Raw genomic sequence first — 27,704 nt, forward strand, 5'->3', positions numbered from 1 at the left:
CCGGGCCGTTAAAAATATCGCAATGTCAAAACAAATATATTCATAGCAATATATTTATAAATATTATATTTTAAACCTTTGGTAAATGTTAAGAAGTTAAACGGGTAACGTAACCAATTTTAAAATTTTATGAAGGGATAGTAAAATATAAGGTGCAAATAAGAATTTAACAGTTTTTTTTTTAATTGTAGGTTTATATCGAATAATAAGCACGTGTGCTCAACAGTCTACATGCTTGTTTGGGGTGGAGGGGATTGCTCAAGCTTTTCATTTTCAAGTTTAAGAGTTATAACCGGGAAATGCCAAATATTAAGGTATTTGGAGGTTCTTCTCACCAAGATCTTGCACAAAAGATAGTGTATAGACTGGGAATCGAGATCGGGAAAGTGGTCTTAAAAAAATTCAGTAACCAAGAGACAAGGTAAGCTGTGGGTGTTTTTCTAAAAGTTTTCGTTTCATAATTTTTTTTCCGGGTGAAATATGTTTCTTTATTATGCTTCCTTGTCTTCAAGTTAAACTTTATTAGTCGTCTCTGTTGACACTGATTTTGAATCCCACAATATGAACGATTTGAGAGATACGTTATAAACGAGTGCGTAACAGTTGTGTTCAGGGGATGAGAAAAAAGGTTTTTTGTTGTTGTTTAAACCATCCTAGTAATACCAGTAGGAATAACTGGAAAGTTACCATTACTAGTAAGTTGTTGTAAATTACTTAGTATAATGTTTACGGATGTTTTGAATTGGTAGTGAAATTACATTATAAACGTACATTTAAGACAAGCGTATGTCATCATCAGGTACATGAATGGGTAGGGGAAGAAGCTATTGCAAAGGTACATTTCTTTCACTACCTATTCAAACCATCTTCGAACTATTTTATAAAAGGTGGGTTCTTCATCATCAATATTAAGTAAGTATAAGTTGAAAATTGCGTACTTGTATGTTTAAACATATCTATTCATGTATACAACTGTGAAGAACCAATACTCAAATGTTTCTTTTGGGCATTTGTTCTGAAACTTGCAAACATGGTGGTGTGATAAGTACTTGACCAGTAGAAATATGTTTAGAAGAAACTTGTTTAAAAACAAAATCCTGGTTTTATAAGGTAAACAAAGAAGCTTACAACTTTATTGTATATTATTTTATAAGTATATAATAAAAAAAATATTTTAGCTATAAACCAAGAAAAACAAAATCAAGTAAATTAAAATCACAGGAAAACAAACTGACTTTACAAAAATTATAAACCAAGTAGCCTCATGAGAGTAAATATGATCTCAGTCTAAAACTTTGCAAAAAAAACCTACAGCTAGAGAACATTGATGTAGGCTGAAAAATCAACACACAGTTAAGGAAACTACTGTGGGTAGGGCTGAATCAAGTTTTATCTATCACATACAAATTAATTTAAAAAGTAATTTGTGGTCATAATGACCCCACATGACTAATTGAGGTTTAAGATATGATAAAACAGTGAAGAGAGTCAGAACAATAAATTTGAAATAAGACATGGAAAAGGGTATAGTGTGTGGACAAGTGCAAAGGTAGTTTTCATTTTAGGCTGAACTGTTAATATAATCTTAGAAGTATGAAAAATAAAATAGAGGACTGTAGAGCACTAGTTGGAACAGAATATTTTAATATGATGGAAAAAACTGAAACCTGGATAATTTGAGACAATTTATCTATAAAAAGAAAATAGAAGTGAGTGGATTTATGAGTTAAAGCCTGTTCAAGTTGATGATATCAAAACTAACAGCAGTGAGGGTCAATGTATTTGGGTTGCTGTTAATGGCTGTAGGACAGAAAAGGTTTTTAGTTAGGGTGTTTTATATACTAATAGATGAGACTGGGGAAATTAAGAAGAAACCATACACTAAAGTAAAGAATTTAACTATTAATAATTCCCGTCTTCACAGGTTTATTATTAGATTTACATCAGTGGTGTTTTTGACATTCTTTGAAGAGGTTACAGCTGAGGCAGATGAGGGTACTTATTTGATTTTGGTGTATCTTGGTTTTCAGAAAGCCTTTGACAAAATACCACATAAATGTCTTGATAAAATATATCTGTGGGTGTGGAGAATAGGCTGGGTCATGAAATAGAAAACTGGATAGATGAAAGAAAGTAGGTGCTGTTATATAGGAAGTTCAGTTAAACTGGATTAGTGGGGTATCTCAGGGCTTAGTGATAATATCTTTGCTTTTTTTAATTTACATCAATAACATGAATGAGAGGATAGTCAATAGATTATATTTGCTGATAACATTAACTTGTTGATTGCCAAGTATTTCATCTGCTAGAATACAACTCTAGTGCTTCTTCATTTTGTAACTTTTTTCATGATGCCATTTTGGATCGAAAGTGAAACAATTTGCAAGTAGATCGAATGCATGTATGGTGCTGACATCTAGCGTTGAAGTTAGGTATTATTGAGAACGGATTAACTCATCCGTGGTACTGTTACCGATCGGCTTGGATGAGTTATCTCGTCTACAGCACTGAACAGGTTAAAGACTTGTGCATTAGTGACTATGAAGATGCTATTGCTTTACAAAAGGATTTGGATTATTTGTTGAGTTGGGTGAATAGATAGATGATGCATGACTTTTAATTCTAATAAATACAAGATAAAAGATGTGAAATACCCCAGTTTTAAATTATAAGTTGGGTGTAAAATAACCTTAATAGTATTATGAAAGAGAGAAAAATAAGTGTTCATCAGTCTTTCAACTTATTTAAGAAGTAATATTGTTGCTACCAGCAGGATAAATATAATTTTAAGTTGCATCTTCAGATTGCTAAGTGGCACATCATAGTTATACTGCTAGAAATTAGGTTTTGATACCTTGGTAGGCAGAGCATGGATATCCCATTGTATTGCTTTGTGCTTAACTACAAACAAACATCTACAGAAATGAAATACAAATCAAAAGAGTATTGTGTTCAATCTAAGTTGCTTTACCTTGGGAAGGATATTAAGTTCATAGAAAGGGTTCAAAAGAGGACAGCTGGAATGACACTTGAAATACAAGTTGGAATATAACAACAGATTAAAATCTCTATACTTGTTTCCACTTTTAAAAAGTTAGAAGGGATGCAATTGGAAAGTTTAAGATTGTTAAAGTAATTGATAATGTTGATGTATTATTGCTCATATTTAATTGTGAGAATGGTAAGACTAGGGAAAACTAATTAAAATTTAGCAGGGTAGGAGTTGTTTTCAGCTAATATGGCTTAATTTTTCTGACAGGATGGATGACCTTTGGAACAATTTGCCTTCATATGTGGTAGATGCATTTAATTTGAAGGAGTTAAAGAGAAAATTGATGAATATTTGAGTGATAAGGGTTGCTTTCAAGATTTATGTTTATGCAAGTTAGTAAGTAAGATGTCTTAGATGGATCAAAAAGTCCCTTGTTCTTTAATGCCATGTTTAAAGGTGAATGGTCTACTCAGTGCTTAATTACTGAACATTCTGATGCAGCTCTTTTCTCTGGGAGCATTGGATCATTTATTCTTTCAAAAGCTGCCCTTGCACACTCACACTTTGGAAAAGTAAAAAAAAATGTAAGGCAATCACCCTGTCAGAAAAATGAAACTGTATTAACTAGAGACTTACCTGTCTTTTTCCAGATTTTAAACTTTTGTCCATTCTTCCTCATTTACATTATAATTATGATTTCAAAAATATTACCAGTTAATAATACATATAGAAGTAATTGCTCCATTTGAAACTATTCCACCTCAATGAATTTGGTTAACACCATTATTTTGATTTTTGAATATCGAGTAATAAAAAAAGAAAGAACAAAAAATCAAATTGTTTATTATGGTATATATAGACATTTCCAGAACTTGTTCAATTATCACATAGATACTGTTATAAAAAGAAACATGGTATGGTAAAGTTCTGATGATCTAACAGTTGGTATTTGAAATACTGTTTAAACAATTCAAGCCATTCCTACATAGGCAGTGCTATCGCATCCCTGATAAAAAGAACAAAGGGCCAAGTACTGAACCCTGAAGTCTTAAGTGCTTCACTAGCAATAAGGGTCCAGTTTAAATTGATTCCATTAATAATATTCTTTTTCTATTCAATCACTCTACACAGTAGTTAGTCTTTCTCCAACTTCTACTAGTGTGATTTGATTGGCTAACCTTCTGTATTAGAAGAAATGTTTTTAGAATCTAAGTACACAGTATATAAGCCCTTTTTCTCATCCAGGTAAGGAGAAAGATGTCCACAAAGAAAAAAAAGAGGAGGTGGGGATAACAGATTGGTAATTGATATTTTACTTTGGTGAATCCATGAGGGCACTTATTTATAATATTGTATATCACTAAATGATCTTATAAACCTTTTATCACAAGACTAGCATTTTTTCTACTACTGAAGCCTAATTGGCCTAAAACAATAAATAAACTGTAGGTAAGAATATTGTGGTAACTCGGACAAGTTTGTACATGGCTGTTTGAATAAATAACTGGAAAGTAATCCTTTCTGATGCCAGTTTATTTTCTTGTTCAACATATTTTGTAAACTTCTTTGTGAAACTTCTATATATTTGTGTGAATTATATCTATGTATTAAAAACACTAACTTGTCTTTTGTACATACTTATTATAAAATTTAATGTAGACAAGTTTCTGTATTGCTTTTCAGTGTTGAGATTGGGGAGTCTGTGAGAGGAGAAGATGTCTACATTATTCAAAGTGGATGTGGGGAAGTCAATGATAACTTGATGGAGTTGCTGATTATGATCAATGCTTGTAAAATAGCCTCGGCATCAAGAGTCACAGCTGTTATTCCCTGCTTTCCTTATGCTCGGCAAGACAAGAAAGACAAGGTAAAATTAATTTCTAAAAGTACCCATTTTACATTTTGCCCAAAAAGTAATTTATATAAATAACTATTACATCACATCTTCTATGTAGAAGAGAAAACTGTAAACACAGTACAGTTACTGCTGGTTTGTAAAAGAAATGTATAAGCTCAATATACTAAAATTCCTTCAAAGTTTATGTAAGAAAGTTCCTGCTGAGTTGTAGTTAAGAGAAACTAGAGAACAAAGCAAGAAATTTACATGCATGTGATAATGGAAATAAAATAATTGGGTCTAATATTCTATGGACAGCTGTACAGGTCAGGAATACAATTTAAAAAGTAGAATTGTAATATATTCTATTTTATAACTGTCCCAATAAGTAGTTTTACAAATTGTCACAAGAAGCACATTACTAATTGTTCAGAATGTGGAGGAATACAAGCTTATAACATCAGTGACAGAATAGCTAGATAAACCAGCAAAATAGAATGTTACAATTTGATAACTTTTGTAATCATAAATAACAAAAATTTATTTGTTTCAATCAACCAATAAAGGCATAACTTCAAGATATTCTTAGGAGAAACTCCACAGGTGCTTTATATAAAAGTTCCTAACTGAAGCAGTAGACTAGCATTAATGTGGGTTATGTCAAGGTATAGAAGGAAAGACTTATATCAAGTTAATAAATTTAAGATTGGAATCTTAATGTGTGTTTGATTGGGAAAATGAGAAGTTGAGCAAAAGTTGAAAAGAAAGACAGCTTCAAAGAAGTGTTCATTTTCAGTTTCTTGTTGGAGGATGGGGGGTCTTGTTTACTCTTGTGTAAAAGGGATCTAGTTTGAGAATCTTTGTTCTTGAGGTGTAATGCTATATCTGAAATTTGCACCTGAATTATATTTTGTCCTGCAGTGGTGGTGGGGGAACAAAATACTTAGCAACTGGTACCACTACTATTACAATTCGAGGTACAGGTTGTATAAACTACTTATGTGTTAGAAAATTCATTGTGTAGTTCATTATATAATTCCATTTACTTTTTATATTGACAAATTTATTTTTTTATTGAAAAGGGTACAGAAGAGAGGTAGAAAAATTTCTTGGGTCTGGTCACCAATTTTAAAATCAAAATAATCAGATACAAAATATTTTCATTGTTATTTTAACTATTTGCTACAAAAGACAGTATATTTAAAATGCAAGTGTATTGTCAACAGGGTTTGAAATTAATGCTAGAAAATTACTAGTTCTTGTTGCTGTCTTGCTAGTGAAACGTAAAAGACATTAGAAAGAAATTTTATTTGAGCATTAGTACATGTCTCTGTGTTTTAGTCATTTATATTGCAAATTTCTGAATACAGAAAAATAGTATAAGTGTGGCTAACAAAATTGTTTCACTTACTGGCATTATGTTAAATTTGCCATCTGTGTGTAACAGGCACATCATGTATTCCCAAGTATTGGGAAATGGTTATAGCAATAATGCAGGTGGAAATTGATTGATTGACAAGGTATGAGCCAGTTAACTAGCTTTACTCCATCAGTGCAATATTTCTAGTAGTGGTTATAAATACTGTATCCAAGTGGTTATTCCTTGTAGATAATAATTAAAATAGAAATTACTTAAAGTACCAACATTTCTTTTATATTTGTCTTCATACCTCATTGAATGATAAAAATGCTAGGTCTGTTGTACTCTAGTAATTTACAGCTTTTAATGTTTGAAACTCTAATTTTAGAGTAAAATATTATAATATTTGATGTTGGAAAATATTTTCAAGGATAAAAATGACAATTATTAATAGGATATAAACATAGTTATTGACAAGTAATCCATGAAATAATTATGATGCACAGAGAATAATAAAGTTAAGGCTTTTGTAATGTTGAATTTAATTCCAGACAACTATTGAATTCAATGCCCCATTTCCAACCTTCTAAAGGCATCCAGTTTATTTTTTAATTGTGCTTTTAAGACTGTTGTATCACCAAATACAGTGTACTCTCCAGGCTCCATGAATGTACTGTTGGGCTGTATTCATATATTTGATATGCAATTCACATAATTGTTTTTAAAAACAAAACTTGCCCTAATATATTTACATTTAAAATTAAGTACCCTTTAGTTAATGTATAACTTTTGTATATTTGCATGATAAATATGTATCTTTTCTTGCTCTATAATTCACACAAAAAATATTTGGTTTTTAGAGCCGGGCACCAATATCAGCCAAGTTAGTGGCCAATATGTTATCAGTTGCAGGAGCAGATCATATCATCACAATGGATCTCCATGCCTCTCAGATCCAGGTAATTATGTTGACAATTTTTATTTAGGGTTATCAGGAATTATTGTGTGATTTTTCATTTGTATTTAATAAGTTTTTCTTTATCTTTTAAAATGATGTGTTTTTGGCATGGATTTTTAATGCAAAAACTTCAGTGAAAATTTGCATAGTTATTTAAGGATGGAATGAATTTACAAGATGGTAAAAGATCATCAAATGCAGTCACAAAACAGCATTTTCATGTTCAATGAAAATCTCTTCACAACTTATGTTGCATGTTGTTTCCAGTTGTGATTGCAAAGTAGTTTTCATTTTAGGTTAAATATACTTTTCTTCATCTCAAAATTTTCAGATATCATTTACATAATCCCTAAACATTCTGAATAAATATCAAATGTCCTTTGTTTGTTTTCTCTCCAGAAAAACTTTATTATATTTTAACAGTTATTTTATTGACTTTAACTCTGTATGACGTTGGTTGATTTGATGGACCTCAGTCATATGAACATATTTCAACCGAAAGACATTGATAATTTTTCTGCCCATCCTTTGAAACTCAACTTTCAACCAAGAAAACTTGCCACACAGTATATGAAGCATTAATCAGTTGTAATTGGTTGACCTCTTGCACAGTGCACAATGCATTGTAAATAGGGATGTTACTAATATGGTGATGTATACCATGGTGTGTACATGTTTAGGGACTTTCCTGATACCACAGGTACCTATGAAAGCAAGCTATTGTACTAAAAAACTTAATTGACATGTGCAGTTAGAGGGAAATTGTTTATGTAAGTTTCTGTGAAAGTCTGGACACGTGGTATGATGTGCATGCCTCAGGAATGATAACCATTGTGTGTGAATATGTTTGAAGTTGAACTGAGCTGTTAGAGCCATTTAATATAAATGTGAAAATACTATGGGAATTATGACTTCATTGATAATATTCTTGCACTACTTACATTCTGTTATATTTTTCTGGTTCATTGCTGAAGTGCTTGAGCAATACAATATGTGCAGCTTTGAAGCCTAAAATAATTGTCTGAAGGACAACCTCAGACACTAAATTTTACAGCATTTGGTTGTATGACATTATCTTGTCACTTGTTCACTGAATATACCAAAGAGCTTCTGATTTGCATGTTCTTTCTTGGAGAGCATACCTCTGTATCACCTAGCAATGGACTCCAAACTATTTGAGACTTATTTTCTCTTTCTACATTCTCACCTCTGTGTATAAAACATGACTGATTTATAATTTTCTAAATGTTTATTTTCATCGCTGTTCTTCAAGTGACAGTCTTCACAAACTCAGTAATAACTACCAAAATCAGGGAATGAATAATTTTCCAAAACTGTTCCAATTAGTGTTACAACAAGGATTAATAAACAAACATGTAATGGTAATGTACAAAATTATTAGGTGTTTATATCATGTTGTATAACTCGCCAAAGTGACTAAATTAAAGTTTAAAAAATTTTTTTGTTTTAATAATTTACTTTTTTTTTCAGGGTTTTTTTGACATACCTGTAGATAACTTGTATGCTGAGCCAGCTGTTTTGAAGTGGATCAGGGAAAATATTCAAGACTGGAGAGATAGTATTATTGTCTCACCTGATGCAGGTGGAGCTAAAAGGTAAACTGATTGTACTTGACACAATAGAAACAAAGAAATGCCTAAAGCAGGATCAGTATAAGGATAACATCATTGTTCCATTTGATACAGAAGTCACATTGAGTTATTGAAAGAATCAGTGAAAGAATAGTATCTTTATTTTAATTTAAAGAAAATTAAAGTTTTGGACAAAATCAGAGTGAAGATAATGTTGATACTCCTTTTAATATAAAAGGTGTGTGGTGCTAAACTTTTGTTGTATTTAAAATAGGGACAGCATTGTTTTCTAACTGATCTTCTGGAGGTATGTCACTGATATTCCCTGATTAATTTTCTTTTCACAGTGGAAATATTTAATCAAATTGCATGAAACTTGGTACTAACCAGCATTTTGCTTCTGTAAACATCATCATATAATTTGATATAGTTATTTCTATGATTTTAAGGGTGTTCATTGTTTATTGTAAGGTCAAAGATAGAAAGGTAAAAAATTAAGATGCAGATAAATTCCATGTGAAATTGCCACCATCTCATTTTAATGACCTCATAATTAATTTATTAATGTATGTTCTATGATTCTTTTTATCCAGGTTACTTTCACTACTGATCACAAGGGTCTGGTATTTATTTATCATGTTAATTGTCACTAGAATTTACTCTTGAACCTTATTAAAAAAAAACCAACTAATATAACCCTCTCATTAATGTTTTTTTTGTATAAGATAATAGCTATAACTGATCGTATAGTCAGATTTATATCCAGAATAAGTGACCATTTACAATTGGTATTTAAAGTTCAAAGCCAAAACACTCAAGATTTATGAAAGTGCAATATATGCAACAGCAGTATGTTTATTACAATGCTTATTAATAATGTACCATATATGTAAAAGTTACTTTTATTTTAAATTATTCATTAGTCTATTAAAACTAAAGCAATAATTAATAATTTAGTTTTCATTTTCATGGTGGATGTATCTATAGCTAGTCATAGCTACCGTTCATTGTAATAACAATGTATCATTTACTTTTTTTCTAATAATTCTGTTAATTATTTCACAAGCAATTAAGTATAACAGTAAATAAGTGTCATATACTTGTAGTAAAACTTGCTTTTTTTGTTCAGGGTGACTGCTATTGCTGATCATCTGAATGTAGAATTTGCCTTGATTCACAAGGAAAGAAAAAAAGCTAATGAAGTAGCTTCTATGGTTTTAGTTGGTGATGTGAAAGACAAAATAGCAATTCTTGTTGATGATATGGCAGATACATGTGGAACAATATGCCATGCTGCTGAAAAGTGAGCATTTCTTTTATTTTTTGTATAAAATCTTTTTTTGGTGTTTGGAGGGAGAGTGGCACATTCTGAATGCAAGTGTACTGTATATATGTCAGCATTATATAAAACCTACACAACTATATTGACTGTTTTTAATTAATTCTGTAGAAGACCAAGTTACAAAAACACTCGTGTTAAAAATGTTTTGTTAGAAAAATATATTACCTTGTAAAAACAAACATGCTATTTATCCTTTTTTTTAATAAATTACAGGTATGACATTTCAACTTTTAAAACTTGTCAAGATTCATTGTAATGCATCATTTGATTTTTGTGAATGTTGAAAGATTGAGTATTTTCTGAAGGTAGAATAATTTTATGAAAATATTGGATCTGAAAACATCATAAAGTTTTTTTGAGTACTATCACTGAAGATGTTTCATATTAACTACTAACTGGTCTGTTGAGACAATCTATATATTTAAAAATATCTTTAAGTTTAATAACAAGTCTGTTTATGTTCTTTAGATTAACCCAAGCTGGGGCTCGTAAAGTGTATGCTATCCTTACTCATGGTATTTTTTCTGGTCCAGCTATATCGCGTATTAACAATGCTTGCTTTGAAGCTGTTGTAGTTACCAACAGTATACCACAGGAGGAACATATGAAGGAATGTCTGAAGATTCAGGTATAGCATGTTGACAACATTTAATAGAAAAATAAACTTGTTCTAATGGGTTTTTTTTGTTTGTAATTATTCATAATGATATCTAACATTCAGTATTGTATCAAAATTGCATCTTTTATTAGAAGCAGTTTAAAAACACACCTAACACATAAAGATTGTGTGGAACTATAATACTGTGTATCATATTAGCCAGTGCTTCTGTAAAAATCAAGAAAATGTAATTGTTACTGGTAAGTAGCTAATAAGTTTGTCATTGAACTGGTAAGTGTTGGTGATTACAACATTTCTTGTAATCCTGAATTTGCATATTTTAGTTACAAAGATTACTAAAACTTTTCTGAATTACTTCTTGATGACAAGAAACCCACTTGAAATAAAAATACATCTCAGAACAGCTGGTATGGGTATTAACACTTTGTGTTCTCTTCTTATCAGTAAAGGTGTTAATACCCATACCAGCTGTTCTGAGATATATTTATGAATTACTGTTCTTAGCTATATAGGATGTATGTCTTTACATGTATGTTGTTAAATAGAATGTTATTTTCTGGCTGATCCAATGATTGTAATTGACCAACTTGAAAAATAAGCAGTATCATGAAATAAATAAACTATACCACTGAAAAAAATAGATGTTTTAAAAATCTGAAGTTGATCATATCTTTAACCCTTGAATGGCAGCCATCATAATTGATGCTGCTGCCTATAACATTCCTGCTGTTTAAGGTTAATGAGGAGTGTGCTGATTAGCAGTTAATCAGTAACTGACTTAAGTGGCCAGACTGTCAATTAATAGATAATAATTTGTACCAAATGCTCTAAAAGTGGGTAAAAATAAGAAATCAATAATTTTTATTTTCCCTTTTATTAATAAAACACTCAAGATTTATGAAAGTGCACTCCAAGCAACAGCAGTATGTTTATTACAATACTTTATTTATAACGTACCATATATGTAAAAGTTACTTTTATTTTAAATTATTCATTAGTCTATTAAAACTAAGGCAATAATTAATAATTTAGTTTTCATTTTCATAGTGGAATTAATTTTCCAATAAGTGAATTAATGGAAGTGAGTTATTTAAACTTAATTATTCAGGACTTTCTGGTACTTAAATATTAAAAATAGAATATTAAACCATAAAATAACACCCTCCACAGATCTACATTTTCAGTGATGTCAACACAAAAATATCGTCCACATCAGTATGCAGTGTGTATATAATAAAAGAAGTTGTATGAGATGATTATATTATTGTTTTTTGATATTGTAAAGTACAGAGCACTAAGTTGGTTCTGTTAAATTAACTAACAATAGATATTGATTAATTTGTAATAAGCCAAATTGATAATTGGTGTACACTTTGCCACTTGTAGAACTCTTTAAATTTTAATTAGGTGTGAGGAAATGAGCTCAGTTCTAGATTATAAAATTTGGAGACAGTTTTAATGGGTGATGGAAGAACTTTATTTAGAAGTAACAAAATATGTAATAAAGTTTCTTTCATTAACTGTTCAATTCGTCTACAAATTTATTTTCTCAAACTGGATTTCTTATCATCAAATTTAATTTCAGGATGCTTAGCAGTTAGAGAACCATTGTTGAGAAGACTAGAATGGTTCTTTTTAGATATTAGATTGTACTGTGAAATATATATTTCCTGATTGTTAATAAATTATTTGCTAGTTTTAAAGAGTTCTTGTGATTAGCCACATTTTTTTGCCTGGTCACAAATAAACTTGTGTTGGATACAAAATAAAACTCATAACCAACTTAATATCAGAATAAACGTTCTTGTATTATGAGTTCTGTATGGGTGTATGTCCTGGTGTGAGAAGAAATAATTGTTTTTCCAAAATTATTTTCTGATACACGTGTAGTTAAGTAACTGCTTTTAAGAAAGTTGGTAAGAAAGTATATATATAGTAATTTTGCTTCTCTTTCAGTGTATTGACATCTCAATGATCCTAGCTGAAGCTATTCGTAGAACTCACAATGGAGAAAGTGTTTCTTATTTGTTTAGTAATGTACCTATGTAAGATTTGATGATGTTATTGTATTGTGTTTTCCCTTTACATTTACCTTACTAGTGATACACTGACCACACTTATTGTGATATGTGAGCGAGAAACTGATACAATGCATAAATATCTTGGATAGTCTAAATTTTGTGAACAAGTAAAAATTTTTTTTTCTTAACTCTAAAATCCCAAGATTAGTGAAGGTTTATAATATCAGTATTTGGAATTACATAGTAAAAGATAGGATAAGTAAGATGATTCATTATACTAATGATGGCTAAATAATTCTTTTTGATAAATAATAAATATAACTCTTCATATTTCCCACACATTAGAAAAATATTAATTACCTCAGTGTCATCAATATCGTGAATCTTGCTTGCGTAAGCTGTAGTGGAGTTGCTGTTACATTTAACATGGACAAATTATTCATCAGCATACTTAGCCTAAAAAGAAAATAGCTTATTTTTGGCCATTGTTTAGTTTTGATGTGTAAATAGTGTGCATTAAAACTTGTGGAATAGATTTAAGAATATGCAACCTATTAAGTTACAACTATGATTTACATTATTTATAAATCTCAAACTACCTATTTTTGTATTTTCCCACTATTTGAGATAGGAGTTTTAAATGTGAGGATATTTTTTGCAGTGATAAAACAATGCAATAATTTTGTATCTGTTTTTTTTATGTACTACATTTCAAAATTATACAATGGTAGGTAAAAAGGCATTTATGTGGAGAATTATTAAAATCATCATCTGCTGTATATTTTTTTAGTATTTATTTAAAAATTGTCATGTACTTTAAACATTGTAAATTATTATAACTTCATAGTCCTAGAGAAATTTGGTTTTAACTGACTAAAAAAACTGACATTGTGTTAAGGACTATTTTGTATTAGCTAAACTAATTGTATGCGAGTCAAACTGAAATTGTTAGAGAAATGGTATAATGTGATAATATACCAACAGACAAGAACACAAAAATTAGAGTAACACATATATATTTTTTTTCGTTTTTTTATCCAAATTCAAAAGTACAACACTTGAACCTTTTTCATATTTATTTAATGGAATATAAACATTGAAAAAGTGAATGTTTTGAGTACATGATTACAAAGATGAGGATATTTTTTTTGCAATGCAGCTGGATTGAAAGAGCATCTTTTACTGTAAAATTTGGATGCAGACTAAGTCTAGCACTATGTTATACAGTGAATCATTTGAAGTTGGAAAGATTTAGTAGGATGTTACTTTTGTATTAGCTAGAGGGAACACATTGGGTAGAAAGTTAACATTTTGTTTTGGCCTGAAGAGTAAATATATTTCTCACATTCACTTGTGTACATAAAATGATATGATATTGACTTTTGTTATTTATGTTTTCTATTGTATTTCACAAATATAGAATGGTTGATTTGTATGTTCTTGTTTCTTATAAAATTTAGTTTCCATGAAAACTTAAATATTTCCTTAATGGCGAAAGAGTGTTTTAAGCTATAATTCAGTAACTACACATAATTTAAGAAATCTAATTTATTGATAAAGATTAATTGTTCTGTAATGAAAACTCCAAGTATTTCAACAAAGGTAACTTTATATTTACAATTAATTATTTTGATGCCATTAAAGGATTTTTATGGACAAATAAAATCTGGCATGTTGACTTTACATACTAATATTTTAAGACTGATTCTGTTAGATTTGTGCTACATGACATTTTATAGGGTAAAGCTCTTTAGATCTGTGGTTAATTAACCTTCCAAATTGTTAAATAATTGTTTAGTCCCTTTACAGCTAACATGTTGAGTGAAAGCTAAAACAATCTAATGTCAAAAATAGTCAGTCCCCTATTTTTCCATTTGTGAAAAAACTATTTTCTCTTTACTCTCAGCAGTGAAGCTTTTGATTGGCCATTATATCTTTATCTTAGATATTTTAAACCCATTTGATATTAAGTAGTAGTTCCATTATATTTTCATCCCACTCGGAAGTCTAGCAAACATCTTTTCCTATGGAGATTTAAATCTGGCTTGCATACATTAATTGTATTGTATATAGTTTTAAGTACTGGAATCAAATACCTTGTTTGTAATATTAACTCTAAAATTCAACTTAAAGATATTCAATAAATGTACAGAAAAAGCCATGCTCAAATATACCTTTTGTTTAAAGGAGGAAACAAATGTGTGATAGCTTTGATATAACAGTGGAGTTAAAATATTACGTGAAGTTTTATGTGGTATTTAAGCTGGAAATGACTAGTGCATTTACATGTATTAGTGTGTGTGTGTGTGTACGTATACACACACACACACACACACTGAATTTGTTTAACATTAAATGTATGTGTTATGTATTGAGTTTTCAAGAAAAATATGCTCATTTTCATGTATAGTGTACATAGTTTGGAAATCTTTGCTCAGATATATTTTATTTCCAGGTTAATATGATACAGACTTGTACACAATTTAGTTACATATTGACTGACAGTTGCCCATTACAGATGAAGTGTTAGTGTGTATGGCAAAAAATGTTGAACTCTATAAACAGGGTATTCTAAACTTTCATTTAAGCCTTGTACATTTTTTTAAACCATTGTTGAGGATATCTGGTATTATTTTACATTGATGCCACTTTTATTGCATCAGAAGTCTGTACAAGCTTGGTTTACTTAAGTTTATTATGTGTAACAGCCAAGTATCAGTTGGATAATTAAACATACAATAAATCAGACTTATCAATGCAATGTCTTTTCACATATGTACATTAAACTAATATTCCAGTCAATCACTTGTGATTTGAGTTATTGTTAAATTTAACTTTTACTGATGTACTAGATGAGTTTGTGTAGAGAAAATGGATTTCAAAGGTGATTTAAGTTATTACTAATTTATAAGATAACAGAAAATGATTTTAGTAATACAGGGAAATAGGTGTCAATGGCATGGAGAGGTAATTTTCCATTACCTCTCCATCTCATTGACACCTATTTCCTCTGTGGTGCTAAAATAATTTCTAATATATATTTTCTGTTATCTTGTAAATTACTTTCTGTACGTTCAAACCTTTCTTGCTAGAGACGGTTACTAAACTCCAGCTGAAGTTAACACAAACGGATGTGAAAAGTAAGGGTATGGGGGCCAGATTGTAAATTTTGTACATGTTTAAATGTTTATCCTTTATTTTAGGTTTTAGTTCCATATTTTTTCTGTTACATTTATATTGTCTTTATTTGAATTTATGGCTACCACCAAAGGTTCAAAGAAACTTCTGAAAACTTTACAAAGCAGTGTATTTTTACAATTAAGTTTTATTTCCTGTAATTATAGATGAGCATATATGTACACAACTTATTCTGGAAATATACAAATCAATACTAGATGTTGCCAGTTACAGTGCATTATTAACCTCAGCTATTTATTGCATTTTATTTTTCATAAGTCAACACTCCTAGAAAAAAACTAAACAAAAGCCAATAATTTAATTTAAACTCCATCATGATCTGATATTTTGCTTACTTTATACAATGGAATGTTACTAATATGAAGAAAGTGATATATTATTAGTTCTACATCAACCAGGCAAAAATTTGCTGTGAACTACATGCTTACCACAGAATTAAAGATGTTTTTAAGGCTCTAGTATACCCTCAAACTATCAAAGTGTAAGTAGAAAGAATATTAATATAATTGCCATACCACGTAAATATTATATAGTACAATGTTGTACCCTGTTTTATTTGGTAAAAAAGTTTTGTATGTCATTGTGGTTTAAACCTAAACTAGAAATACTATCACCTATCAAGGTAAGAGCCATGCATTAAAAAAAACAAAAACACTAAAGATTGTTTTCAGTAATGGAGTTCCCATGGTTGGTAAACATTTTATCATGCTTAAGATATACTTGATTTCACAAATTTCAATGAAAATTTTTGTCAGAGCCATTTGAGAATTTGCCTCCCTTAAAGAAATAAACTTGAAACTCATGCACTGGATCATAGTCACAGAAGTTATAAAATAATCATGTTATTCAAAATTTAAGTGTGATTCATTTCATTTTCCACCACACAAGAAATGTAAAGGTTTGAGTCATTTTAAATAAAAGTATACAAGGGGTAATTTAAAAAACAATAGAAAGATAACACAGAACTTCCATCATCATCATCTGCCACATTAAGTTAATGTTCTCTTATTTTGTCAGTGTAAATCGAAAGAAAAATGTACAAAGGTTATATGAGCAACTGCTTAATATTTCGTTTGATCAGGGAAGAGTTTGTTATAAATAAAAAAGATGGGGGAGGCCTTTCTATATGAATGAGATTAAAAATCAAGTCAAAATTAGTTTTGTTTTGATAACTGAAATCATTCCTGCCTTGTACTCTCCAGCTTAAGTTGTATTCTCTGCAAAGCCAAGGTTACTGTAGCAGATGATCACCAGCAAGTGGATTATTTGGATTTCTTGCTCGCAAATCCACAATAAAAATTAATGTTCCTCGGAGATATGAACCACCTACTTTAAATGTGCTATAGAAATCAAAATATCATCATTTTACTATCTATTTTTATAATAAATACTATATTGCCCTATACTGAGCAAGAACTATAAAAGACAACATAAAATGTGCTGTTAAATCCTTAGAAACCTTAATCCTAATTAAATAAATCTGCAGGCAATCTTCAAACAAATGCTGCCATGTTTTTATACTGAATGTCACAGATCAGCAAATCACAACCTAAATCTGTATTACATGAGCATATTTTTAAGCTTTCCTGTGATCATGATACATTTACACATATATTTACGAAGCAAACTGTGCTTTAATAAAACATAACTCGAACTAAGACAGCTTGTAAAAAAAATACCATTAGATTAACATTTATCTAGTATATATATTTTTTACACAAGTACATTCATTATGACCAGATTGTGTATAAGGATTTAACAAAGATTTTTGTTTTCCACACAATTAAAACAACATAACAAAAAAGAAACTCTTCACCAGCTAATATTCTTTAATTTCAGTTTAAATTCACTTTGCAAACACCTTTTATATTATTACCTAAGAAAATCAGCACAGTATGTGATCATCTTTTCTCAGTAGTAGTAAACAAACAAACTTACTGACTTAGGAGTAGCTAAATTAATAATTTTGACTTAAAATTTGAAATTATACTAATTCAACTTCCAGGAGCAATGACTGTAGCAATGGAAAAACATCAGAAATCTCTGTAAATGATAAATACAAGTTGATCCCTGCTAATAGAAGTCACTACAAATGAATATCCTGTAGTTGATAAAACATCCATTTTAGCTGATACTGCAGTCCACGACATTAGGGGGCAAACACTCCAGTGTGCTTGCAACAGCTCTTATCATATATGTCATGGTACCATAACACCCACTTGGGGCACTATCATAGAAATGTTGACAGATTCCTGCTGCTCCACCACATGGGGCAAACTTGTGTCCTGATGATGCTGCACAACATAAGGTGGCATCTCCATCCACTTGACTCTGTAAAAATTAATAAGGTATCTTCTTAGTAAGTCTTACCTTCTATGTTAAGTACAAGAGATTCCATACTATTAATTTCTGTAAGAGATAAAGGTTCAATACAGTATTCAAGCTTATTGGGTTTTAGGACAAGCCTACAGTGAAGTTAGAATCACAGATCTCTACATATTGATTATAAAAATCTAAAACATTACCCAAAAGCTTCAGCACTTTTATTTCTGCTAAAGAAAAAGAAACTTTATCTAAGTATTCAGGCTTTGTTTTTGTTACATTTATAATAATTTTATATAGGAATTTAACCTATATGTACTTTTATTAAAATTGTGGGCCTTTTAAAGTATAAAATTTGAACAAAAGTTTAATTGATTCTTCAGCCACGTTTTTCTAAGTTAAAGGTTTCAGTTCTTTCAAAACTGGGGTATAAATAGAGGTAGCTTACCTGATCTTCCAGAAAGATATGATTAGCTTTGTGGACTAAATGTTCTATGCTAATAATGCTACCTAAATCTTGGACAGAGTCATGTTCCACTACTAGTGTAAGCACCATCAAGGCCTCAACCATTAGTTGACGGTACTCTGGCTGAGGAATGCTGTTCAATACATATTCAACTTGTAGTGCAAACTTCAGCTCCCCAGGGGTCATCTAGAAACCAAAAAGGTCATTTTATGTTACAATACATTGTATTATTAATGATGCAATATCATTAGGAAGTATAATGAAGTAAGTAATGCAATAACAAATACATTACTGGGGTAATTAAATTACAACAGCATGCCTACAATTAAATTTATAACATTTACAGCATCTTATACTATTGATTAGTGTACAACTGTTCAGGTTACCATAGAGATACTTAGTTAATTCATGAGCATCTACATACCAACATTACCTATATTTTATGTTGTGTTTTTTATTATCAACAAGTTATCTGAACTGTTTATTTTAATAAGTTTCAGTGCTCTTACTGTTTTATTTGTTTTTATATACCCATGTAGACTGTGAACTAAAAGAAATTTATAATAGAAAACAGAAGGAAATGTTGTTTTGACAATAAAACATAGTATGAAAGGTACGTCATGTGAATACACACACAAAACAGGTATCTTTATATATATATATAAAATATTTTACTTTCACATTTTAGATATTGCAAAAATCAGTTGTCAGTTAAAAACAAACATACTAGATGAATAGAAAACAGCATTACCTCTCTAGTCAACTGCTGAGACAAAACTTTTCCTTCTATTGATAATCCTTGGCACTGTAGTACAAAAACAAAGAATGGTGTGTATAGGGGCAGAGTTGAGATAAAAAAAAAATTGTAATATATACATGCTTTCAAAGGAAATATCTATGTCACGATAAAACAATCCTTAGGTAATTAATTGTTGCTTTAAATGTTACAAAACAAAATTAAAATCTGTCTTACTCTTTCAAGAATGGACCATATTCGAGGATAAAAACCACGAGGAACTCTGTTTAAAGCTCCATCTAGCCTGCGCCTACGAAGCCACTGACCCTGACGGTCACTTTCAAAATGAATGTCTTCATTTGATCCTTCTCGTCCCAGAAAATTATCAACAACACTTTTCTATAAAATATATTCAGATACAGGGTTTACAACAACATATCTTGACAGTGTAAATGTACATATATTTCAGGATAAAGTATTACATTTCTAATAATATACAGGGCACAAATGAAGACAGAAGATGTTGTAAAGTTAAGATTTTGCAGATTTCTGAAAGTTATTTAATAGTAATATTATAATCTGTAGGAATTTTGGTTTAATTATAATAACTAGATAGTAATTTCAGGAAATAAGGGTAAAATGGTCAGATATAGTTTAGTGGTGTAAATTTTACTACTACTTTAAAATAGGCTTAGTACATGTAAGACAATGTGGTGATAAAAAATAATATAATTGGTTCTTAAATGTCAGACATGACAACAACAATGGTAACAAGAGGCTACTTATGTTTGGTAATGAGTATTTATTTTCAGGCTATAAGTACAAATGTAATGGTTAAGACTACTGTAGAAATTAAATGTTCACAGTTTTATAGATGTAATGGGTAAAATAAGTGGGTTTTGTCTTAGAACTCAGGACTGGCATGTAATTTTAAGAAAGTTAGTACTGAAAAAATGCAATTTTTGTTTAGAGTTTGTATGCTGTAGGAGAAGTTGGAGGCCATCATAATTCAAATAGAGGCAATAAATAAATAAAAGTGTAGACTATTGGAAATGGCAGCAAGATTTTAGGAGGGGCAGATGTGGAAAAATTTTAAAGTTTTAAATATTCAAGGCTAGCTGCAAGTAAAAAACCAGCTTGGCACACAAAGTTTAAGAGATAAGATTAAAGAAAAGCACAACATTTAAGAAATTTAAAATGACTGGTATGAAAAGACATTTAGAAGATCAAGAAAATTGGTGAAACAGGATATTAGGACATCAAAAAAGAGATACGAGAAAATGTTGGCTTAATATGTAAAAATAAACAGTAAAGATTTCTTTAAATACATTAAGGGTAAACAAAATATTATAATAAGGATAGAACTTTTGAGGGATGATAAAGGAAGGCTAGTATCTGATGATAATGGGATGGCTGGGTTATCAAATTTTGTTTTTTCTTTGGTTTTTACTAAGGCAAATTTGAGAAGTATTTCACATCTTGAACATTTGATACATAGAAACAAGATGACTACATTAATTTTGAGCTGGTTAAGGAAAATTAAGTTAAAAAAATTATAAGGCTCCTGGGCCAGATAATATTTCCCCAATGGTTTTTAAGGAGGTTAAGGGTTGGTTATGTGAGCCACTTACAATTATTTTTTTGTCAGTTCTTAAACAGGTACCAGAGGATTGAAAGTCAGTTAACGTAACTCCTCCTTTCAAGGGAGGTGAAAAAAATTGTCCTAGTAATTATAGACCCATTATTCTTACATCAGTTGTAGGATGGGTTTTGAAAAGTCTGTTAAAAGATGTTTTGCAAAGTCATTTAACAAACTTCAGAAATTTATTGGATAGACAGCATAGTTTCACTGAGGGAAAATATTGCCTGAGATATCTTTTGACATTCTTTGAAAATGTTACTGCTTATGCAAATAAGGGAAAGAATGTAGATTTGGTATAGCTGAATTTTCAGGAAATATTTGATAAAGTGCTACATGAAAGGCTTGTATAAAAATGATCTCTGTGTGAGTGGAGGGATAGGTTAAACTGAATTGAAGAATGGCTGGAAATGAAAAAAAAACAGAGGACAGTTAGAAATGGAGCTGAGGTAAATTGAACAAATGTCACAAGTGTGGTACCTCAGGGCTCAATCTTCAGACCTTTCTCTTTTGCATTTACATCAATAACATAGATGAAACAAATTAATCAAGTTTCATATGTTATAATTTCATTGCACAGATTACTGGTCAGGCCACATTTGGAATACCAGAGTCTTCATCCAAATGCCTTTTAATAATATGAGATTTGTAGAGTTTGATTAAAAAAATCTGTGAGAAAAGTTCCAGACAGACAAATGGAAGCTATTTATATCCATCTTTATTCTTTAAACTAAGATAAGCATAAACAGTACAATTTAAAATTGATATTAAGTGAAATTAGTTTATATGATAAAGTAAAATAATTAAAAAACTCACCTTGCTAGCTTTACTGCTTGCCACTGAAACAACCCCACTTCGAACTGAAAAGCAATAATTTTTATTACATTACATAACTCTGGGTATATGAAAATTAATAGTAAAGAAATTTTATATTTCATGAGACCTGATAAATTATTATTTCAGTGTAACACCCAGTTTAGTTTATAATAATGTTTCACTCCTGCATTCCATAAAGCCAACCAACATACCTTTTCACAAAATAATGCATTCTATGTATAATGTTCTATAATAATAAACAATTAAGTTTGCTTATTGCCAATTTAAACTAAATATACTTTTAGAAACAAAAAGAAAGTAAATTACTCTAATAATTAAATTTTAATAGTGAGCATGCACAAAACTTACTACTTTTAACAACAAATTCTTTGCCACTTAGAATATGGTGAACCAAAGTCTTCATCTCAAATGGACTCAAATTCAATAAATGTTCAGATGCTTCATCACCTAAACAAAAATAAATGTTCTCAAACTTTGGAGACTAAAAGTATGTAGGACTTTTTGATGTGTTTCCATACAGTTCAAGATGCTACTTTAAAGTGATAGAAGGAAAAAATATGAAGTATGTCAACATGTGCTATAATCTTCATTAGGTAATGGTACTTTTAGCCACAACAACACCCTATATCAGCATTTGGCAACCTATGCTTCCTACATCCTAAAACAATACACAACAACAACAAAAGCCAGTGAAGCATTAGAAATTAATAGGCCTATAATTAATGGCAAAATCACTTGTATGGTTTTTATCACACATTTTAGTCCTAATGGTTTGATATAATAGGAGCTTAAGTCCAGGTGCATCAGTGCTTGAAACATAAAACAAAATTTATTTTTTATAAAGTACTGTGTAAAAGTGTTAAAACAAGATAATATTTTGTCATTCTTTCCATTTTATGGTGCTAATTCTTCGATGCCATTACGGAATGTAAATTTCAACACTGTGGTAATGGTTCACTGATCCTTGTCAACAACCAAATGAGCCAGGGTGAGAATACTTGTCATTCTTTAGAGCTCACATATACTTGTACCAAGGGCATGTCATAAAGGTTCTACTAAAATGAACATACTTATCAAATTTAGGGTTTGAAATCAGTCATGATACCCCATGTAGTCTTAATTATAAAGAAAGAAGCTAGCAAAGAGATATCTTATGGTACTGTTATATGCTAAAAGAAATCAATTTAACAGCACTTCACAAATAAACCTTAATAAACAGTGTTCATTATGTTTTGTTGTAAAACCTGTTGCCACAGCTCAAAAAAGTGTAAAAAACTGTCAGTAGAGCAGAGAGTTCACATAAAAGCTTTATTTGATGCTAGTTGGACTCTCCAACAAATTACTATAAACTTAAAATGCTTTTCAAACACTGTCAAGTACACTCTAGATTGTGAGAATGAGACAGGTAAATTTGAAAATAGGAAAGGATGAGACAGAACACCTAAATTCAATGATACTGATGTTATTTATGCAGCCTTCAGAACAGAAGGAAGACTGTCCCTGATCTCAAGAGTGAGCTAAACAATCACATACCAAATGACAGAAAATAATCCAGATCTACAGTACCAAGAAGAGTGAACAAGAATAGAATAATGTGTCATGTAGCAGTTAAAAACTTTTACTTCAGTCTCAAAATATTGTCAAGTGAGTGAAATTTGCTAAAGAGTACAAAAACTATACTGCTGGCAATCGGTAAAAAGTGTGTTATGGATGGATGAGTCCAAGTTTTAAATACATGGTTCAAAGTGTAGGTTATACATCAGGAAGAAGAAAGGTGAAAGACATTTATCTCAATGTATAGTACCCACCATGAAGCATAAGGGAGGCAGTGTGATGGTTTGGGGGTATTTTTCTGCTGAGGTGATAGTAGATATTTGTAAATAGACTGAATAATGGATCGGTGCAAGTATCATCAGATACTGATCTGTCACGATATACCCAGTGATTTGTGTGTTACTGGTAAAGGATTCTACTACCAAGAAGATAATGACTCTGAACACTCATCCAACTTTTGCAGAAATTACGTAGTTAAGAAAGCAGTTGTTGGAATGATTCAAATGATCGAATGGCCCCCACAGAGTTCCAATCTCAATTCGAATGATTTTTGGCTTTTAACTGGTCAAGGGAGCTTTACAGTCCTTGAAGTATGCAAGCATAGCCTGCATATTAGTTAATGTGTTGCTTACCACTGTCTTATATAAACATGGAATAAAAGGTCAGGTGGAGAAAGTTAAGGTTTAGTTACAGCAATCTTTATGTTTCACCACAGCTTGGAGGAAAGGCAGCCAGTTCAAAGTACCAACCATAACATGAGATTTAAACCAAATAATAAGACTGACTGTCATTCTTATGACACACTGATAGCTGAAAGTGTATTAAACAGTCTAGCACATAAATCAGTAAGCCATGCCCAACTGTTTTCAGTAAGTAGCACTTACCTTGTATTACTTTTGGCAATTGTTGAAGAATATATTTAAACCATAATAATATATGTTCACACATAAATGTTTTATTATTTCTGCTGAATTAACTCACTTAACCTGACATAACACAGAAACTTGTTTACATATATTCTTCAACAATTGTCAAAAGTAATACAAGGTAAGTGCTACTCACTGAAAACAGTCTAGCACATAAACCAGTAAGCCATGCCCAACTGTTTGCAGTAAATAGCACTTACCTTGTATTAATTTCGACAATTGTTGAAGAATATATGTAAACCATAATAACATATGTTCACACATAAAGGTTTTATTATTCCTGCTGAATTAATTCACTTAACCTGACAAAAAACAGAAACTCGTGGTGTAACATTACTGTTTCTCAATAAATAGACTTCTAGGTCTACATAACAAGTACCTAAAAGTTAAAATTATATTTTTTAAATAAATAAAACAAGATATTTTTGATAAGATAACTTACAGGCTCATGATATTAAATGGTTTTATGAATTACTATGATTGACAGTTCTGAAAACAAAGTGTCCTGAGGACATTGTACATTATACTCAGAAGTAATACATAAAGATATACGTTTCCCTATATACATTGCTTTATTAAATTACCAGAAAATGAGGCAAGTTGAACTCTGCACTTGTGGTTTAACTAGTTATCACTGTTCGGAAGTTCTACTATTCATGATATATTAAATATCCCAATAAACAGAATAATATAAATCAAAATTTACTTGTACAAGTTACTTAAAACACTGACCTGAACAATTTAATGACCTAGCAAGCTCTGATGCCATGACTTGGATGATAAGTCCAACCCGAATTCTCAGCATCTCATGAAAAAGTTGTGGCTCAGTGCGGATAAACATAGCAAGATACACTAATAACTCCTAGAAATAGGTTAGGAGAGAAAATATATATATCAACACAGGTTAGGAAAAAATATATAAATATAAATCTACATGATTGTTAAAAGAAAAATAGATCCCACAAATAAATATTTATTACATCACTTAGAGATATTAACAATCTGGTAAAGTATCTAGTATGAGTGCATGTTATTTCTTATAGCAAAGCCAAACTGGACTATCTGCTGAGTTCACAGAGGGGAATCGAACCCCTGATTTTAGCATTGTAAATCCTTAGACTAACTGTTGTACCAGCAGGGGACATCTAAGTAATAGCTCATTAAAAGAACAAGAAACCTTACATGCTGCTATCAATGTACAGATAATATGAATTACTTTCACTGTTATATGATAAATAATAACATAACAATAAACACAGATATTACTATTAAAATTCAGTAAAAACTTGAAATTTATTTTTGATATTTTAGTTTAAACTTATGTTGACTATAAAACAATGAATTCTAATCATAATACCTGAGAATATAAGGATTATATTTAATTATCCATATTTATTTCTGGGTTGGTTTTCAGTGTTTACCTAATAAGTAGCTTGATTTTATCATAAGTCAATATAATCCCATGTATTAAGGAAGAAAAGTTATGTAAATAGACATTCTATTTTGAATATCGATACATTTTTTAAAAATTATTTTATTGACTGATTGTATTCTTATCTCATTAGATGTACAACACATCCATGAAAACAATTTAGGCAGAGACAGGATAAATACAGATGCTTAAAACAGAGGTAGTTATTGATGGCTGAACTTAAACTGCTAGATATATATATTAAACAAAATCTTGCAAATTTCTATGAAGGAATAAAAGAGACAAAATACATGACCATCTTAAAGAATTAATAACCAACAGTTACAATCTTCTCAAACCAGTGCTTTATCGATTAACATCTGTATGCTACTTCTATAAAAATGACTGTCAAAGCAATAGAGTAGCCTCCACATATAACATTAAGTACTAGTCAAAAGGCAAAACATCCTCAATATTTGAAAAACACTTGCAAGGCAAACAAACTCAATCTTTTATAATTCTGTTCACTTAAGAGTGATGCAATAAACTTCTCCCATCTATATCTCACAGAAGAATGATCCTAAACAATAATTAACAAACCAACCTCATTATATTTAACAGGGATGAAAACAGGTCAGACTGAAAAAATCTAGTGGTTACCAACACGGACAGAGAGTTTATAATTAATGACACAGTCTGAAGGAAGAGTATAAAATGGGTTATTTTTAAAAGAAGCTGATGCATTTTAACATAATATTTAGTTATTCATGCAGAATTAAGTGCATTACTGCTTTTATATTGTGTATCTACTCAATCTGAGCACTAATAACAGCAGAAAAACACTAATGTTCAATAACAGGACATTTAATTCTTTCAAAAACCAAATCACCGAGTACAAATGTTACTACTCTGTTGAACCATGACTAGTAGGATTTCTCCTTGCAACTATTGTAAATCTCTCTCCATCTTTTGTGCATTTTTGATACTGATTTTAACCAATATTTCTTTCTCAAAATGAGCTCAAATGTGCTAGTTTTAACATACCACCAATTTACTCAGTAAAGCAAAGTCTGATTTAAAAATAATGTCACTGGAATCAAGGCTAAGATACACTCTGGGTGTTATTTAACCTACTGAAGAAATCAAAGGACTCAATTACAGCTGTAAAAATGTTCCCCACAATGTTACAAGAACTTCAGCAGCTTGTTCTGCTGAAAACAAGCACAATAAAATCAACTGATTATCTTATGTCATTATCTTCATATATTTACTTCATCATTACTAAATGAAAGAAGAAATATGAGTTAAGTGCCAGCCACATTTAACATCTTTTCATTCATCAATTACATTAAAGTCATATACACTGCTGGTTGTGTTTAAGTTTATAATTTTTTCAATTGATTTTCTGAAGGAGTATAACAGGTTTTGCAACACACTTCACATCATACACATGAGAGCTAAATCATGATCAGTGTTGAATGAATCAATTAATCAGGATAAAGTCTGTCCAGAAATCTTTCTTTCGTTAGTCATCTTTCACAGTTGACTGACTGATGATTTTTAAAAATGTCTTGGAATAGCAGGTTTAAGAAATAATGTCTAATAATGATGCTTCTGCTAGATGGGCTTCTATCAGATTCTTATTCTTACTGATAATTTTAAGACTAACAATGGTATGTCTTACTACTATACAACATTCAAACAAGTCTATCCTGCATTTGAAAAATATGCTATATTCTATATGTGTGAAGAGTCCTAACAGAAGTGACTAGACTGTCTATATCTAGCCAAACCTTTCTTCTTAGTGAAAGCTTCCTAATTTCAGTCTTGTAAATTACATCTAACAAGATCTTTAGTAACAGGCTCTCTGTGAAAGATCAACATGCATGCTAAG

General features: G+C 30.4%; 2 protein-coding genes across 7 annotated transcripts in view; one reads left to right on the forward strand and one right to left on the reverse strand.

The window, feature by feature from the left end:
* The first annotated feature begins 201 nt into the window (after window positions 1-201).
* On the forward strand, window positions 202-16,115 carry LOC143225919 (ribose-phosphate pyrophosphokinase 2). Of its 3 annotated transcripts, XM_076456154.1 has the most exons (8): window positions 599-695; window positions 4,238-4,292; window positions 4,676-4,859; window positions 7,050-7,148; window positions 8,639-8,763; window positions 9,869-10,042; window positions 10,550-10,709; window positions 12,657-16,115. In XM_076456154.1, exons 1-8 carry the CDS (start codon window positions 617-619, stop codon window positions 12,747-12,749), a joined length of 969 nt encoding a protein of 322 aa, XP_076312269.1. In that variant the 5' UTR covers window positions 599-616; the 3' UTR covers window positions 12,750-16,115. The 3 variants fall into 3 exon arrangements, with proteins under 3 accessions (XP_076312270.1, XP_076312271.1, XP_076312269.1); XM_076456155.1 differs by lacking the exons at window positions 599-695; window positions 4,238-4,292 and adding an exon at window positions 202-421; XM_076456156.1 differs by lacking the exon at window positions 4,238-4,292 and having other exon boundaries at window positions 558-695.
* The window catches only part of LOC143225918 (putative phosphorylase b kinase regulatory subunit alpha), a 90,192-nt gene continuing 78,514 nt past the window's right edge, over window positions 16,027-27,704 (reverse strand). For all 4 annotated transcript variants that reach the window (XM_076456149.1, XM_076456150.1, XM_076456151.1 and 1 more), the window contains exons 25-31: window positions 25,132-25,261; window positions 22,268-22,366; window positions 21,899-21,942; window positions 19,681-19,842; window positions 19,459-19,512; window positions 18,690-18,893; window positions 16,027-18,250 (exon numbers count right to left, since the gene is read on the reverse strand). In XM_076456149.1, the coding sequence (XP_076312264.1) occupies window positions 18,044-18,250; window positions 18,690-18,893; window positions 19,459-19,512; window positions 19,681-19,842; window positions 21,899-21,942; window positions 22,268-22,366; window positions 25,132-25,261 (900 nt within the window). In that variant the 3' untranslated portion in view covers window positions 16,027-18,043. The remainder of the gene's footprint in view (window positions 18,251-18,689; window positions 18,894-19,458; window positions 19,513-19,680; window positions 19,843-21,898; window positions 21,943-22,267; window positions 22,367-25,131; window positions 25,262-27,704) is intronic.

The sequence above is a fragment of the Tachypleus tridentatus genome, chromosome 9, assembly GCF_004210375.1.
Source record: "Tachypleus tridentatus isolate NWPU-2018 chromosome 9, ASM421037v1, whole genome shotgun sequence".
NCBI classification, from domain to species: Eukaryota; Metazoa; Arthropoda; class Merostomata; order Xiphosura; family Limulidae; genus Tachypleus; species Tachypleus tridentatus.

What these genes read in the sequence shown, in the direction of transcription:
- LOC143225919 (XM_076456154.1), top strand. Translation starts at nt 617, where the DNA reads ATGAGAAAAAAGGTTTTTTGTTGTTGTTTAAACCATCCTAGTAATACC. An exon ending in GAGGTGGGGATAACAGATTG is followed by an intron (nt 4,293 to 4,675) that starts GTAATTGATATT and finishes ATTGCTTTTCAG; the next exon opens with TGTTGAGATTGGGGAGTCTG. An exon ending in ATATGCCATGCTGCTGAAAA is followed by an intron (nt 10,043 to 10,549) that starts GTGAGCATTTCT and finishes TATGTTCTTTAG; the next exon opens with ATTAACCCAAGCTGGGGCTC.